The sequence below is a fragment of the Pteropus medius genome, unplaced genomic scaffold (assembly GCF_902729225.1).
Source record: "Pteropus medius unplaced genomic scaffold, Ma_sr-lr_union100, whole genome shotgun sequence".
Classification (NCBI taxonomy): domain Eukaryota; kingdom Metazoa; phylum Chordata; class Mammalia; order Chiroptera; family Pteropodidae; genus Pteropus; species Pteropus medius.
This window is the reverse complement of record NW_024349802.1, coordinates 9,443,714-9,459,556: the sequence shown is the minus strand read 5'-3', so window position 1 is coordinate 9,459,556 and position 15,843 is coordinate 9,443,714. Positions and strand designations below refer to the sequence as shown.

The 15,843-nt window shown below is 37.3% G+C and overlaps 1 protein-coding gene across 1 annotated transcript in view; it reads right to left on the bottom strand.

The window, feature by feature from the left end:
- Positions 1-15,843, bottom strand: part of KDM3B (lysine demethylase 3B) — a 55,078-nt gene that overhangs the window by 15,126 nt on the left and 24,109 nt on the right. Inside the window, exons 8-12 of the mRNA XM_039836178.1 lie at positions 12,481-13,717; positions 11,366-11,567; positions 8,569-8,783; positions 7,626-7,778; positions 34-141 (exon numbers count right to left, since the gene is read on the bottom strand). Coding sequence (XP_039692112.1) covers positions 34-141; positions 7,626-7,778; positions 8,569-8,783; positions 11,366-11,567; positions 12,481-13,717 — 1,915 coding nt within the window. The remainder of the gene's footprint in view (positions 1-33; positions 142-7,625; positions 7,779-8,568; positions 8,784-11,365; positions 11,568-12,480; positions 13,718-15,843) is intronic.

Below are 15,843 nucleotides of genomic sequence, written 5' to 3'. Positions count from 1 at the left end.
TTCCTACCAAATCTAAAATAGGAATTTTCTTACCTGTACCAGGGATGATCTGTGTGGGCATGAGATTCTCTGGTTCATGAGACTGCCCCTTTGCACACTTCAACCAGGAGAAAACCTCTTCATCACCCATCTCTTCTGTCTCTAAAACAGAAGTGAAAGACCCTCATAAGATGTATCCCTCTCAATAAGCTGGAGTTTCAGACCTCAAAAGCCAATTTTCTCATGGACCAAAAAAGGTAATGGCTAACTCTTTAAAAATCTGCTTCAATGGGATATAATTTACACACAATAAATTCAACGATTTAAAGTGTACACTACAATGAGTTCTAACAAACGTACAGTTATATAAACACTACCGCAATCATGATATAGAACATTTTCATCTTCCTTCCTAAAGTTTCCTTGAGTCCTTTGTAGCCAATACCACTGGCACCACTGATCAACTTTCTAATACTAAAGTTTTACTATTTTTAGAATTTCATGTAACTAGAAGCAAATAGTATATAGTCATTTGTGCTGGGTTTCTTTCATTGAGCAGCATGATTTGAGACTCACCATATTGTTGCATCTATTCAGTAATTCACTCCATTTTATGGCCGAGTGGTATTCTATGGCAGGGGTCCCCATCCCAAAGCTGCGGACCGGTACAGGTCTGTGGTCTGTTAAGAACTGGGCCGCACAGCAGGAGGTTGAGCGGCAGGCGAGTGAGCAAAGCTTCATCTGTATTTGCAACTGCTCCCCAGCGCTAGCATCACCGCCTCAGCTCCACCTCAGATCATTAGGCATTAGATTCTCATAGGAGCACTGATCCCTGGTGCCAAAAAGGTTGGGGACCACTGTTCTATAGTATGAATATAACACATTTTGTTTACCCATTCATCAGCTGGCAGACATTTAGATTGTTTCTAATTTCTGGCTATTGTGAATAAAGCTGCTATAAAGTACAAGTCTTTGTATGGACATGATGTCATTTCTTTATAAATACCTAGAAGTAAGTTGTGGGTCATATGTTAAGTTTATGTTTAAATTTTTTAAAAATGGCCATACTGTTTTCCAAAGTGATAGTATCAATTTGCATTCCTACTAGCAGTGTTTAACATTTCTTGTTCTTCCACATCTTTCACAAAACTTGGTACTGTAAGCTTTCAAAATTTTAGCCATTCTATTGGACACAGTGGTTTCTAATTAAAGTTTTGATTTGCATTTTGCTAATAAGTAATATTTTTTTTCATGTGCTTATTTTCCACTGATTTCTCTTCTTTGAGGCATCTGTTCCAATCTTTTGCCTGTTTAAAAACTGGGTTCTTTGATTTCTTGTTAATGAGTTGTAAGAAGCCTTTATTGTCACAGAAGTCCTTTAGAAAATATGTGATTGGCAAATCTTTTATCCCAGTCTGTAGCTTGACTTTTCATTTACTTAAGTGTCTTTTGACAGCAAAAGTTTTCTAATTCGATTAAATTTTTCTTTTGCTTTTTATGGTATATCTAAGAAATATTTATCTAAACAAGGACACAAAGATTTTCTTCTATTTTTCTCCCCTAGAGGTTTTAGCTTTTATGTTTAGGTCTATGATTTACTTAAGAGTCAATTTTTTTGTATATGGTGTGAGTAAAAACAAAAGTTCATTTTATTTCTTTGAATATAAGTATAAAATTACTCCCGAACCATTTGTTGAAAGGACTATCTTTTCCCTATTAAATTATCTTGGCACCTTTGTCAACCATCAGCTGACTGTATATGTGTGGGTTTACATATAGACTCTGTTCAGTAGTACTGCCAGTGCCTTAACTACTGTAGCTTTACTGTAGTCTTCTAACAAAGTAGTATAAATCCTCCAACTTTATTCTTCTTTTTCTTTTTTGGTTATTTTAGGTCTTTTGTATGTCATATAAATTTTAGAATCAGCTTGGCAATTTCTACAAAAAGATCAACTGAGATTTTGATTGGAACTGCATTTAATTGACATCTTAATATTTAATTTTCTACTCACAAATATATCTCCCCATTTAGACTTCTTTAATTTCTCTCAGCAATGTTGTGTTCTTAAGTAGGTGTTTTTTACATATTTGCTAAATTTATCCCTAAACACGTCATGTTTTTTTATTCTACCATAAATGACATTAATTTTTAAATTCAATTAAAAAATGGTTCATTGACATTATGCAGAAATATAACTGACTTTTGTTATGCTGACTTGTATTCTACAATCTTGTTAAACTCATTATTTTTGTAGCTTTTTATATAGACTTCTTGAGATTTTTCTATATAGATGATTGTATCATCTGAGAATAAAAACCATATCACTTCTTTCCAACCTATATGCCTTTCATTTTTTTTGATTATGCTTTTGTCTATCTTCATGATGACTAACCTCAGCACAATGTTGAATGGAAGTTGTGAAAAGTGGACATCCTTGCTTTGTTCCTGTTCTTAGCGGGGAAAACTCAGTTTTTCACACTATGTGAGAGATGTTCCTGTCTATAACTAGTTCAGTGTTTTTCCACCTTTATTTCTTTATTTCCCTCCATCACATAAAGAACCTTTTTAGACATTTTGTGTGTATGTGTAATTGTGCATCCTGCCCCATGAAACTTGAATACAAAATATACTGTGTATTTTTATGTACTATGGCCATCTGGAAGGACACAAACCATTGTAATATCTTACAATGCCAAGAACCAATTTTCACCCCTATAGAGAATGCATGATCTAGTTTTCTGAGAATTTTGACAAATGAATTTCCTACGTGTCTTGAGATAATTATATAGTTCCATTAATACAGTCAATTGCATTGACTAATTTCCAAATGTTAAACCAACCTTCCGTTAATGGAATAAACCCCATTTGGTCATGATGTATTATTCTTTTTATGTATCTATAGATTTAAATTTACTTAAATATTATGAAAGGATTTTACATCTATGTTCATGAGAAACATTAGGTCTGTAGTTTTGCTTGCTGTCTTCATCCAGTTTTGATAACAGTGTAATGCTGGCTCCATAAAATGAGTTGGTAAGTGTTCCCTCCTATTTTCTGAAAGAGTTTGTATAGAATTGCTATTATTTCCTTCTTAAATGTTTGGCATAACTTGCTAGTAAAGCCATCTGGGCTTCAAGTTTTCTTTGTTAGAAGATATTCTAAACTACAAAAACGATTTCTTAATATAAGGTTATTAAGGTTACCTAATTCTTTATGAAGGAACTTTGATGGTTTGTGTCTTTCATGGAATTTCTCTATTATATTTTTGTCAAATGTCTCAGTATAATGTTGTTCAGAATTTTATTGAATCCTTTTAATGTCTGAATGATCTATAGTGATGTCCCCTCATTCCTAATATTGGTAAATTGTAACTTCCCAGGATTTTTTTTTACTAGTTTTTCCAGACATAAGTTTAGCTGTTTTAAATATTTCTTCTTTTCTAATAGAGGTGTTTACAATTATAAATTCTCCTCTAAGCACTCCTTTAACTGCATACCACAAATAATATGCTGTGTTTTAACCTTATTTCACAATATTTTCTCATTTCTCTTGTGATTTTTCCCTTTGATCCATGGGATATTTAGAACTGTATTTCCAAATATCTGGATTTTTCTAGCGATCTTTTTAATTTATTATTTTATGATCAGAGAACATACTCTATATGATTTCAACAAGCCTTAAATTTATTGACTTCTTTTATAACCCAAAATATAATTTTTATAGTCTATTTTGGTAAAGTTTCCATGTGAATGCAAAAATAATGTGTATGCTACTATTGGATGATGTGTTCTGTCAGTCAGGTTAAGCTGATTGATGGTGTGTTGTTTAAGTCTTTCATATTCTTACTGATTTTTCTGTATACTTGTTCTATCCATTGTTGAGAGAAGGTTTTTGAAACTTCCAAGTATAGTTGTAGATACCTCCATTTCTCCTTTCAGTTTCATCAGTGTTTGCTTTATATGCTTTAAAGCTGATAGTAAGTGCATAAATATTTTAAGATTGTTATATCCTATTGATGAATCAAGCCCTTTATTAATATTAGATAATGTACCTATTCATATTAATATTCTTTGCTCTGAAATTTATCCGGTCTGATATTAATTTAGTTACTCCAGCTTTCTTTTGAATAGTGTGAGTCATGATGTATCATTTTTCATTTTTTTACTTTTTTTTCAATTAAAATTTACTGGGGGGTGACATTAACAAAAACAAATAAGTTTCAAGTGTATCATTCAACAGTAAGTCTATATATATTGCATTGTGTATTCACCACCCAGAGTTAGATTTCCTAACATCTTTTTACTTTTAACCTACTTGTGTCTTCATTTAAAGTTGGTTTCTTATAGACAGCATTTTAATTGCAAAAAACAATTTGACAATATCTTCTTTTTAATAAGTGTTAATCTATTCATATTTAATGTAATTATTTATATTGCTGGGTTTAAATTTACTGTCTTGCTATTTGTTTTCTATTAGTCCCATTTTTAAATTTTGTTTTTGTTATTTTGAATTAACTATTTTTTACGATTTGATTTTTGTCTCCACCTTTGGCTTATTAGCAATACCTCTTTATTTTCTAGTGGTTTCTACGGGTTTGTAGTATCTAACTTATTACATTCTATCCTCAAATATTTTACCACTTTACATATAGTAGGTCTCTTACAAAACTATACTTCCATTTTTCCCTCCTTTCCTTTGTGCTGTTATTACATATTTCAATTTTATATACACTGTAAAACCTGTAAAACACATTGTTACTACTTTTACTTTAAACAATTATCTTTAAAAAGGTTAAAAATAACAACAAAAAAAGGTCTTAATGTGTATCTACATTTACCATGTAGGTTATTCTCCATTTCTTTGTGCAAATCCAAATTTCCATATCATTTTCTTCTGCTCAAATGACTACCTTTAACTTTGTAGTGTGAATCTGTTGCTTCTTTTCTCTTTATAACTGTTTTTCAGTAAGTTGGTTATGATGAGTTTTCTTAACTTTTCTTCTGTTTGAGGTGTATTGTTGGATTTGTGGTTTTATAATTGTCATCAAATTTGGAATTTTTTGGCTAATAAAGCCAAATTTTGCAAATGCACAAGTATTTTTGTCTCTGCCCTCCCATCCTTTCTCTTTCTGGAATCCCAATTATATGTTCAATAGATTGCCTGATACTTTCTGTAGTTCAGCAAGACACTCCTCAAATAAATTTAAATCTTTCTTCTCTCCATGCTTAGTTTTGGACAGTTTTTATTGCTATGTCTTCAAGCTCACTGTTTTGGTTCTTCTGCAGTGTCTGATTTGCTATTAATCCTAGTAGTGTTAATTTTTTTTGAGATATTTTTCATCTCTAGAAGTTTCATTTGGGTGTTTTATGTATTTTCTATTTCTCTCGTCATTTTCATGTTTTCCTATGTCCTTAAGCATATTTATAAAATTTGTAATAGCTGCTTTAAGGTCTTTTTGCACTAATTCCATCACTAATGTCATTTCTGGGTTTGTTGCTATTGACTGACTTTTTCCCCCAGATTACTGGTCATAGTATTTTGCTTTTTTTGCATACCTGATAATTCTTGATTGAACACAGAGCTTTCTGACATTTATGTTTCTGAATATTAGATTTGTTATAATCCTTTAGATAAAGTTTGGTTTTAGTCTGGCATATAGTTAAGCAACTTGCAGATCAGTATGATCCTTCCAAGGCTTGCTTTACACTTTGTTACAGCAGCTCCAGAGAAGCCTCTATTCTGGGACTAAATTAGTCCCACGACTGAGGTGTTACCCTTTTGGACTCTACTCAGTGTCTCTTTTCTCTGGTTGATGGGTATACAAACTGCGAGTTCCATAAATTATTCAGTCAATTGCTTTCTGAAAGTTCTTTTTTGGGGCCTTGAGGAGTTTCATCTCATGCATATGAAGACCACTATATAGCCAAAAACTGATGATCTCTGCAGATCTCAGTGTTTTCTCTCTACACAGTTCTTACCTCTTCAGTACTCTGCCTCACTGTTTTCAGATTGATCTCTTTCTCAACTCAGTCAGATTGCCAAACTCTGTTTTAGTTGTCTTTCCCTGTGCTACAGCCTGGAAACTGCCTCCAGGCAGTAAACTGGGGCAATTGTAGTGTTCACTTTGTTTCTTCTCTTCTCATAGGGATCAGACTTATGCTGTCTGTTGTCCAATGTCTGAAACTGTGGTTTCCTATTTTTTGCCTGGTTTTCTTGTCGTGTGTGGTAGGAGAGCAATTCCTGTAGCAATTTACCACTCATAGGCAGAAGTGGAATATCTAATAGCTACTTACCATGCAGTGCCTAGTGGGTGTCAGGCCCTGTGCTAACCACTTTACATACACTATTTCATTTAAACCTCGCAACAGAGCTGTTAGAGAAGTACTCACATTATCTTTGGTTTATAGATAAGAAAACTGAGGCTCTGAGGAGTTAAGTAACTAGCCCAAGATACCATAGTTGGTGTAATAAGATGTGGAAGTAGGTTTCAAATCCCAGTAGCCTAGGCTCTAAACCACTGTTATGACAGTTACACTTATCTCTGAGCGGGAGAAGAATGAAGAGGAGGTCAAGGAGCGAGGAAGATTCTTGGTATGTAATAAGATAAAGCAAGAACAAAGGTAAGCAAAGGATTTGAATAGACATTCCTCCAAAGATAAACATAGGGCCAAAAAGCACATGAAAAGATGATTAACAGCATTAGTCATCAAAGAAATGCAAATCAAAACCACATAAGAAGATACTACTTTACAGCCACTATGATGGCTATAATAAAAAGACAGATAACAAGTGTTGGTAAGGATATGGAAAAACTGAAACCCACATATATTGCTGGTAGGATTAAAAAATTGTGCAACTACTTTGGAATATGGTTTAGCAGTTTCTGAAAGGGTTAAAATAGAACTGTCATATGATCCAATAATTCCACTCCTAGGTATATACTCAAAAGGATTGAAAACATGTTCACAAAATAGCCTGTGTACAGAAGTTCATAGTGGCACTTTTCATAATAGCCCAAAGTGGAAATAATCCATTGACTGATGAATGGATAAAAAATGTAATATACCCATACAATGGAATATTATTTGGCAATACAAATTAATGAATTACTGATATGTGCTATGACACAATGAAACTTTAAAACAGTACGCTAAGTGAAAGAGGCCAGTCATAGAAGGCCAAGTATTGTATGATTCCATTCATGACATACACAGAAAAGGCAAATCTATAGAGACAGTAAGTAGATTATGGTTATCAAGGGCTGAGGAAAGGAAGGAATAGGGAGTGATTGCTAATAGGTTTGAGGTTTTCTTTTTGGAGTGATGAAAATGGAATCAGATAGTGGTGACAGCTGCACAACCTTGAGGATACACTGAAAACCTTTAAATTATATACTTAAAAATGGCAAGTGTTATGGCATGTGAATTCTATCTCAATAAAAATGTTATTTAAAAAAAAAGATGATGCACAATTACCCTTTCTTTGATTGTTTTAGCCCTCCAAATTAGGCCGAAGCACTGGCAATTGTAAAGAATGAAGCTAAGCAGCTAAAGATGGGGCAAAAACCCATTCCTACTTCAATTTCCAAGTGCCATACTTCCATTGCCAGGTTATATAAGAACTGCAAAGTACAGTACTTGCTTACCACTGCGTGGACGGCTTTTCCTGAGCCTGTAACAGTCAAGGCAGACCCCAAAGCCGCATTTGCGACAAACCCAGTGGATGTTGAAGAGAGTTGTTTCACATACATCACACATTTCCCGTACACCACGTACTGCTCGTTTCCATGCCACTTTCTCTGGTGGAAAGAGGAAGAGAAATACTGTTGGCATTGACCATCCTCAACAACAGCAAAAGACCCCAAATCCACTGATTCTTACTCGTCATTTTGTCCAGCAATAATACTCAAGAGATTTGTGAAGTGTGTGTCTCTACAATTGTAAGAGAAAGAAAATACATGAAATTTCTAATATTTCTCAACATGTGTCAATAGTGAATGAATGTCTCATATGCTGCCACTTGTAATACCATAAAATTTTCATAAAATTTAGGGGAGTTTGAAATACCAAGATTCTTCTTTTGAAATGTGGAACATACTTTCATTGTATAATTCTGCTTAGCCTAGAAATAGGATCTAGCATCTCACAGACATAGAAATATCATAAACGTCTGAATAATGTGGGTTCTAGGTGTGAAACATTATACCCAGTAGCACTTCATCTATGTACAAACCACAGAGTATAGCTTACTGATATAAACTGGTTCAAAGCAAGCTGAAATTATTCAGAGTGAACTAAACCGAAACAAGGATCAACATGCATATTATGGCAGCTGTGATATAATTTCATAAAAATGAAAGGCAAGCAGGGAAGGAGTTTTTGGTTAAGTGCCAAAAAACAGAAAGAATGAGGTCTGCTGGATAGAGTTAGGGCCTAAGCTATACAGTTTGCTAGAAAGAGAAGTCTTATCGTTCATTAATTCATTTATAGAAAATGCCATTTGCCACTCCTTCCACTCCTCCCTTTAAGCAAAAGAAAACTAAAGTTTCAACTAGGAGTGCCTGGAAGACGAGCCAGAGGATGCCTTACGGTGTGGCTCCACCATCATCATGGCCTCCTTCTCGGACATCACGAGCTGGCAAAACTGGTCCCCAACGTTGGCCAGGATGTATTTTGAGGTTTCTAGGTCTATTCCTTCTGCTAGAGAAGAAGAGGGAATCCACAGGTTCATGGCATCAGGGTCACTTTGCTGGGGACTCAGAAATCCCTCCACACGGAGTACCCCCTTTCGAGTGAAGATCAACCTGAGACAAGAAGTTAGTCAAACAAATGGTAAGCAGTAGCAGCCATGCAAACTAACACACACCTATATCCTAGGACCTAAAACAAATCAAATGAGACTGTACAGGAATCAGGCTGAATTAAGAATTTTCACCACATCTGACCAACAAAGTAGATTCTTTACACTAATAAGGTTTGTTAATACTTAGTAGGTCTGGGTTCTTTGAAAAGCTGTCCCAAGAAATGGCTACCACTTTATCCATCCACTGAGTATATACCTGTGCCCATATCACTAGATGTAACCAGGGAAAAACACATAGAGCTCACTGTCACACTCTAAGTTCATGCCTACCTACATCAAGTGAGCCCTTAATATTGCCTGGCAGTCACAGTACAGTTTCCTGGTGCACTCCCTCTTCTAGCTGCCTGTTTCCTATCCCATCCTTTCTTTTTTAAACCTCCAATATTATTTCCCCATGAAGACCCTGCTAAGTATTCCACTGAGAAAATATAAGTAGCCAGAAGAGAACTCCCACAAACTCTCACCACCATACTATTACACCTTCCTGCAACTGGGCCCATGTACTCCATCTGATCTTCTGCTACAGTGAATGAACTAAGTCCCAGCAAAGCCCAATCTCTCACAAAAATCCTCTCAAAATTTCTATCTCAAAAATCCTCTTGACCCCACACCCTCTTCCATTTATTTGCTTGTTAGAGAAGTTTCTTTAAAGTTGTCTATAGTGATTGTTCCAGTTTTTATTTTTTCTTAATCCACTCCTGTTATGCTTTCCCCCACCAATCTACCAAAATTGTTTCTGACAAGGTCATTCCCTTGTTAAATTTAACGGTCACTTCCAGTCCTTATTTTACCTGACCCTATCAGCAGCATTTGCCATAGTTCATTGTTCCTTCCTGGAAATATTTTCTTCGAGTGTCTTCCAGGACACCAAGTTGGCTGTTCTTTCTCCGCCTCCTTTACTAGTTCCTCTTCATCTTTCCCATCTCTAAATGTTGGAAAGCTCCAGAACTCAGCCCTTGGAATGCTTCTCTTCTGTCTACACTGATTCCTCACATGATCTCGATTAGACTCACAGTTTTAAATACCTAGTGACATCCAAATTTTTACCTCCAGTATAGACCTCTTCTCTCAGCTCTAGAGTTGTATATCCAGCTGCCCTTTCAACATCTCCATCTGGATTCTAATAAACAACTCATACTTAACATGCCCAAATTAAAATCCCCCATTTTCCATTCCAACTCCGTTTTTCCCTAAGAAATCTCCTTATCAGTAAATGGAAATTCCATTCTTCTAGTTTTCAGGCCAAAAGCCATAGAATCATCCTTGACTCTTTTCTTTCATATTCCACATATGACCCATCGGAAAATCATATGGGCTCTATCTTCAAAATATATCCTTAATCCAACAACTTCTCATCACCTCTATTGCTACCTCCCTGCCCTAAGCCACTATCATTTCTCACCTGGATAAGTCCAACAGCTTCTCTCTGCCTTTACCTCAATGTAATCTATTCTCAAGAAGATTGTCACAGTGCTCCTTTAAAACATTCATCAGTGTCACTCATCAGCTCAAAACCTCCAATGACTTCTTATTCAGCATAAAGGCCCTTAGAGGAGAACTTTAAAATCTGAACACATCATTAACTCTTTGACCTTAACTTTCTTCCTTCTTACTTAATTTTAGTCACCCTAGCTCCATAAACATAATAGGTATATTCCAGCCTCAGGATAGTTGCTCTTGTTGTACCCTCTACCTGGAATACTTGTCTCCCAGAAAAATGTGTGGCTTACTCCCACACCTTCTTCAGGTCTTTTACTCAAATATCTTTCTCAAATAACCCTATTTAAAATTACAGACTTTCTAGCCTCCTCTTTCTATTTTTTCTCATAGTTAATATTAGTTGATATACCATATATTTAATTTTTTTTCCTACTTATTGTCTGCCTCCCAAACTAAAATGCAAACCTCTCAAGGGCTGGAATTTGATGGTTTTGTACACTGCTAATCCTCAGCGTCCAGAACGATGACTAGCATACGTTATGTGCTCAATAAACATCTGCTGAATAAGTGAATACACACCATGTGGATAAACCATTTGGATTTATTTTAAAAATTAAAGACCTTTAAAAGATCATTTATAAGAAATTCCTCTTCTAAGTTTATCGAGCATAAGAAAAGTGGCTAAGTAGCTAATGTATGGTAAAGGCAGGGAATATTCCTAGGATTTTTCAGTTATCTCTAATTCAAAGATGATTCACTTATCTCTTAATCTTATATCCCCTTCCTTCTAGGGGACTCAAGTTACTGATTTCAAATGGAATCCAAATTAGGACTAAATCAACATAGCTGAGGGGCTGGCAGCTGAGAAGGTTCAAATTCAATTCTTCAAGGACAAAGCCACGTGTCATTTTGCAATTCAAACAACTAACTGGCTACTATCGTCTAGCCACAGCACAGACTCTGAGAGCAAAGGGGTAAGAGAAACAAAGAGAAAGATGGTGTGATGTTTACTGATTCATAATAACAATGGGAGTTACATGTCACTAATGGAAACTAGGAAGGACACAAAAAAAGTCTGGGTACCTCCGGAAGTGAAAGAAGCGGCAGGCAACAGTGGAATCATCTTGCTCCTGTTCCTTAAATTTCCGATACCGCTCCAGGCGGCACTCACGACACTTGTGCAGGTGAGGGGCTACATTGATGCATGACCCATCCTGCAGGAAGGGCTCTCCGGATTGCTTTAGCTTCTTCACTTTGCTTACATCTTTCAGGACTGACTGGCCAACTGTGGCAAGGGAGGGAGGAGAAATGGTTGGTCATGACAGGTATAAATGAGACCCAATGAACGTGATCCTTTTGAGGACAGATAGTTGTCCTGACCTGGGCCACTCCTCTTTGCACTGCTTGGGCATGTGCCCATCAGGTCCATCCGTGACAAAAAGGGAACAGAGAGAGCAAAGAGGCTTCATTTGGGAGCTAAGAACCATGGAGAATTTGTGGGAGGTGCCTCATTATAGTGAAACAATTCTGGGCATGGGTGAGGAAAACCCAAAGAGAAAAAAGGTAGTCATCAGTTCTCTCTAGCCCCTCAGGATATAACTGTCCAACTAATCAAGGGCTTTTGGCTCCCATGGGATAACAGCTAATGACGACAGCTACTTTTATCACCAGACTTTTTTTTTTTACCATCAGCTCTTATACACTTCTGGACCATAATCTCACACCATAGGACTTAATGGCTTTGGAAAAGGCATTACAACCTTTTACATGTGCCAGAGAGAAGCAAAGTGAGGGGTGATTCTCTTTGCTTTAAGTCAATGAAAGGCTGCTACGTGAAAATGGAGACCAATACTCAGTAACTCTCCTGAAGTAATTAAAGAGGATAGGCTAAAGAGTAGAAAGGAATGAGAAAAACCCCAAGGAAAGTTCCTGACCAAACAGACTACCAAGGAAGATCAAGGATCTTCCTTTGTGGGATTATCATTCACCAGGACAGATACTGCTTACAGTGCTGATGTAGACACAATTCTGCCCTGAATCGGGTCTGATGAGGGGTCTTTGTTAGGCCCTTTTGGCTATGTAATTCTATGAGATTATAGAACTTTCCATCACAGGGAGGGCCTCTGCTGCCCAACAGCATGACAGGCATTCGAAGCTAGTGCCAGAGCCAATCCCATGTACAGCCCCAGCAGGATCACCTTTCAGGGGTGCGGTCCGAGGCCGGCCCTTGGGGGCCTGCTTCCCTTTGCTTTTGCCCAGCAACAGCTCAGCACTGCGCTCTCCATTGGGGCCCAGCTTCCCCATCAGGTGCTCTGGAATCCCCTTCAGGCCAGTCTTGGCCTGCAGCTGCTCCTCAGAGTCGCTCAAATCTGACAGGTCACTGTTGGTGCTGGAGTCTGAGTCCTGTCTGCAAGCCAAGCTTCGTTCATCCAGTGAGAACCTTTTCACAGCTTCAAAAGGAGCTTTGTTCTCCTGTGAAAAATCTGCTGGAGAGGACAGAAAGCTGCCTGAGTGCCTGCCAAAGACGTTACTAAAGGTTTTGAGGAGGGGATTGTCCTGCTGCCCAGGCCCCACAGTTGGCCTCTCCTCTGTGGGGCTGGAGGAGAGAGTAGGCATCTCAATGGGCTGGATGAGGCTGCTGGTGGGTGAACTAGAACGGCCATTCCCCATGGCAGAGAGGCTCGAACCCCCGGTGGTAAGAGCTGAGCCCAGAACACCAGACACCAGTTTGGAGGAGTCAGTTGTGATGAAGAGGGTTTTCTTCTTTGCTAAAGATGCCGAATCTGAAGAGGAGTGAGACTCGGACCAGCTGGGTGCTGCCTTGGAGGTGACAGTGGTAGCAGAAGAAGAGCTACTTGATGCCTGAGATGCAAAGCTGCTGAAAGGATTATGTTCAACTTTCTCCACAAATGCCAAGAATGGGTTAGAGGGCTCTTCTCGGGATAGTTTAGGGGGCTGTAAAAATAGATTTTCATGACTCTCTGGGGTACGGGCATTAAGGAGGCTCCGTGGGAAGGCTGGTGTGAGGGTGGGCATGGACTCTGCAGGCACTTTCCGGTCCACAGAGCTGCCAGCCATAGAGCCTGATTTAGTGTCTGCTCCAAGAGTGGATCTGCCTTTACACAGGCTCTCAAGGCTTTGTTTGAATGAATCTCGACTGGAGGAATCATCAGTCAAGCTCTCTGAAACGGTAGTGAAGTAGTTACTGGTGGGTAAAGTTTGGGACATGCATTGAAAAAACAAGTTTTTGGAGAGATCAGAGTCTTTCTGAGATTCTGGTGCAGAGCTACTGCCAAAAGAGAAGCCCAAAGATTTGTTTTCTGTGGTTAGAACCCCATTGGACTGGCTCCTTCCACTTCCAAAAGTCAAAGGTTGTGATAAACTTGGGAGAGACGCTCCAAATCCAGAAGAGGCCAGAACAGAATTTCTTGAATTCTGAAAAGAAGATAGCCTGAGTTAGTGATGCTGGTTTCTCTTGATAACCTTATGATCTCTTTCTTGGACCTAGGCAAACATTTCCTGTGGGCCAATCAACTTCTCTCTCCTGCAATTCTATGAAAACTGCTCTTGTAACCAGATTTCACCAGCATTAGGGAAGAAACCTGCCACAGACTACACAGAGAGCATCTTTAGTAAGGTGAGCTAGAGATAGCAGGATGCCATTCATCCTGCCACTCCCAATTGTTAGCCAATTGGATGTCATAGCACTAGGAAGACATGTAGACTTCTTACTATCTATTTGGAAATAATGACTCCACCAGGGAATTGGTAAAAAGAATTCCTGAACAGACATCAGCTTTTACTTTGAAATATACCAAGTGACCATGTAATATTAATCTACCTCAATGACCTTAGGGGCTCTTGTTAAAGTTTTGATTTATATAAGCTATTGCAAATTTCCAACCTTACAAAAGTGACTTCAGCCCCATGACAAGCCCATTGTACATTAAAAAAAAAATCCTTTTATTAGTCTGAAACTCCTGAAGATAGACCTTTTTGGAATTAGGCCATTTATTTATGGGTCCAAGTCAATCTACAAGTTGAATATCTATCTCAGTTAAAGTTAGACCTAAAGATGTTAAATTAAAGAAAGCACAATGGTTTCTTTAATGGTTATGTTATCATTAGGATCTAACAAGTCCCCAAACAGTAAAAGTGTAGATATGATATACCCACCCAACAAAAGCATTCAGCAAAACAAACTGGACAATGAAAAAACACTTTCCTTTTTCTACCTCAAAAATGTTAACTTCTGCAAGTGAATAAAGAAGAGTGCGTGTATAAAGAAGGGTATATATTATATACCCCTATACAAACACAGGAACATCCATAGGTAGGTATGAGAACTTAGGCAATATGTGTTAATTTAATAAAACTCAGATCCTAGCACTTGACTAATGAACCACAGATTACTAAAAATAAATTAACCTTCAGGTAGTAGAAGATATCCCTAAACATTAACTTTAAAACACTGGAAATAAAAATGATTCCATGACTGCTTAATGGATAGTGTTTCCTTTTGGGGTGATAAAAATTTCTGTAACTAGACAGTGGTGATGGTTGCACAACATATGGATGTACTAAATGCCGTGGTACTGTACTCTGTAAGTGGTTAAATGGTAAATTTTATATGTCACTTTACCACAACTAAAAGAAAGTTCCAGATAAACAAAAAGGCTATGTTAAAAAAGAGGGGAGTGTTAATTTACTTAAGGTAGTCTTTAAATATGCAAGAGACATCTACATTAAAATTTTCTTTGAGGGAGGCACAGAGGTACAAGAACCAGGAAGGCCACTTGTTGACAGCTGCTAGAGAGACAGTTCCAGGGCATTTTAGAGTTCATTATTCTTTTTTCTTTTCCTTCTCACTAACGGACAACCACTGACTTAAATCCCTTCTCAACAAAAAAGAAGAGAATAGACAGACACAGTCCTAGGCTTTGCAGTTGTTTCACTAGCAGGATTTGGCCAGGAGCCTTGACACCTGCATGATGGCAAAGAACCAGTATGGTAGCTCAGGTTTCACTACTAAAGTTACCCTTTAAAAATAAATACACACATGAATAAAGAACAATTTGGATGGTCTTTCATTTTCCTTCAAATGATTAAATTACAAATCCTTTTCTTATAAGAAAGTGATGACAAGCTGATTCCAACTAAATTTTTAGGGCAAGAAATTTTCTGGGGGCTGTGTCCCTATTTTAGATTTGATTTTATAATGGAAACATCCATTTCTACATTTTAAAATCCTATCTCAAGAAGAATACATAAGTTGACACATTAGCAAAATTACTGATGTAATCACATAAATTTCTCCAATCTGTTTGTAAAATGTCCTTTGAATCCACATTTCATCGATTCAGCTTTGCTACTCTCAAGAATAGCAGCGTTTAGTGGAACGCTTCTTGTAGCATGTAAAACTTGGTCTTTTTGTAATCCCCATTTATATCCATACTGCCTTAACATGGAGATAATTTTAATTAATTTGAGCACTATGATGACATACACACTGGAAATCCACATAAGATCTTCACCTAGTTCTCTTGAGAATGCTGGTCAAC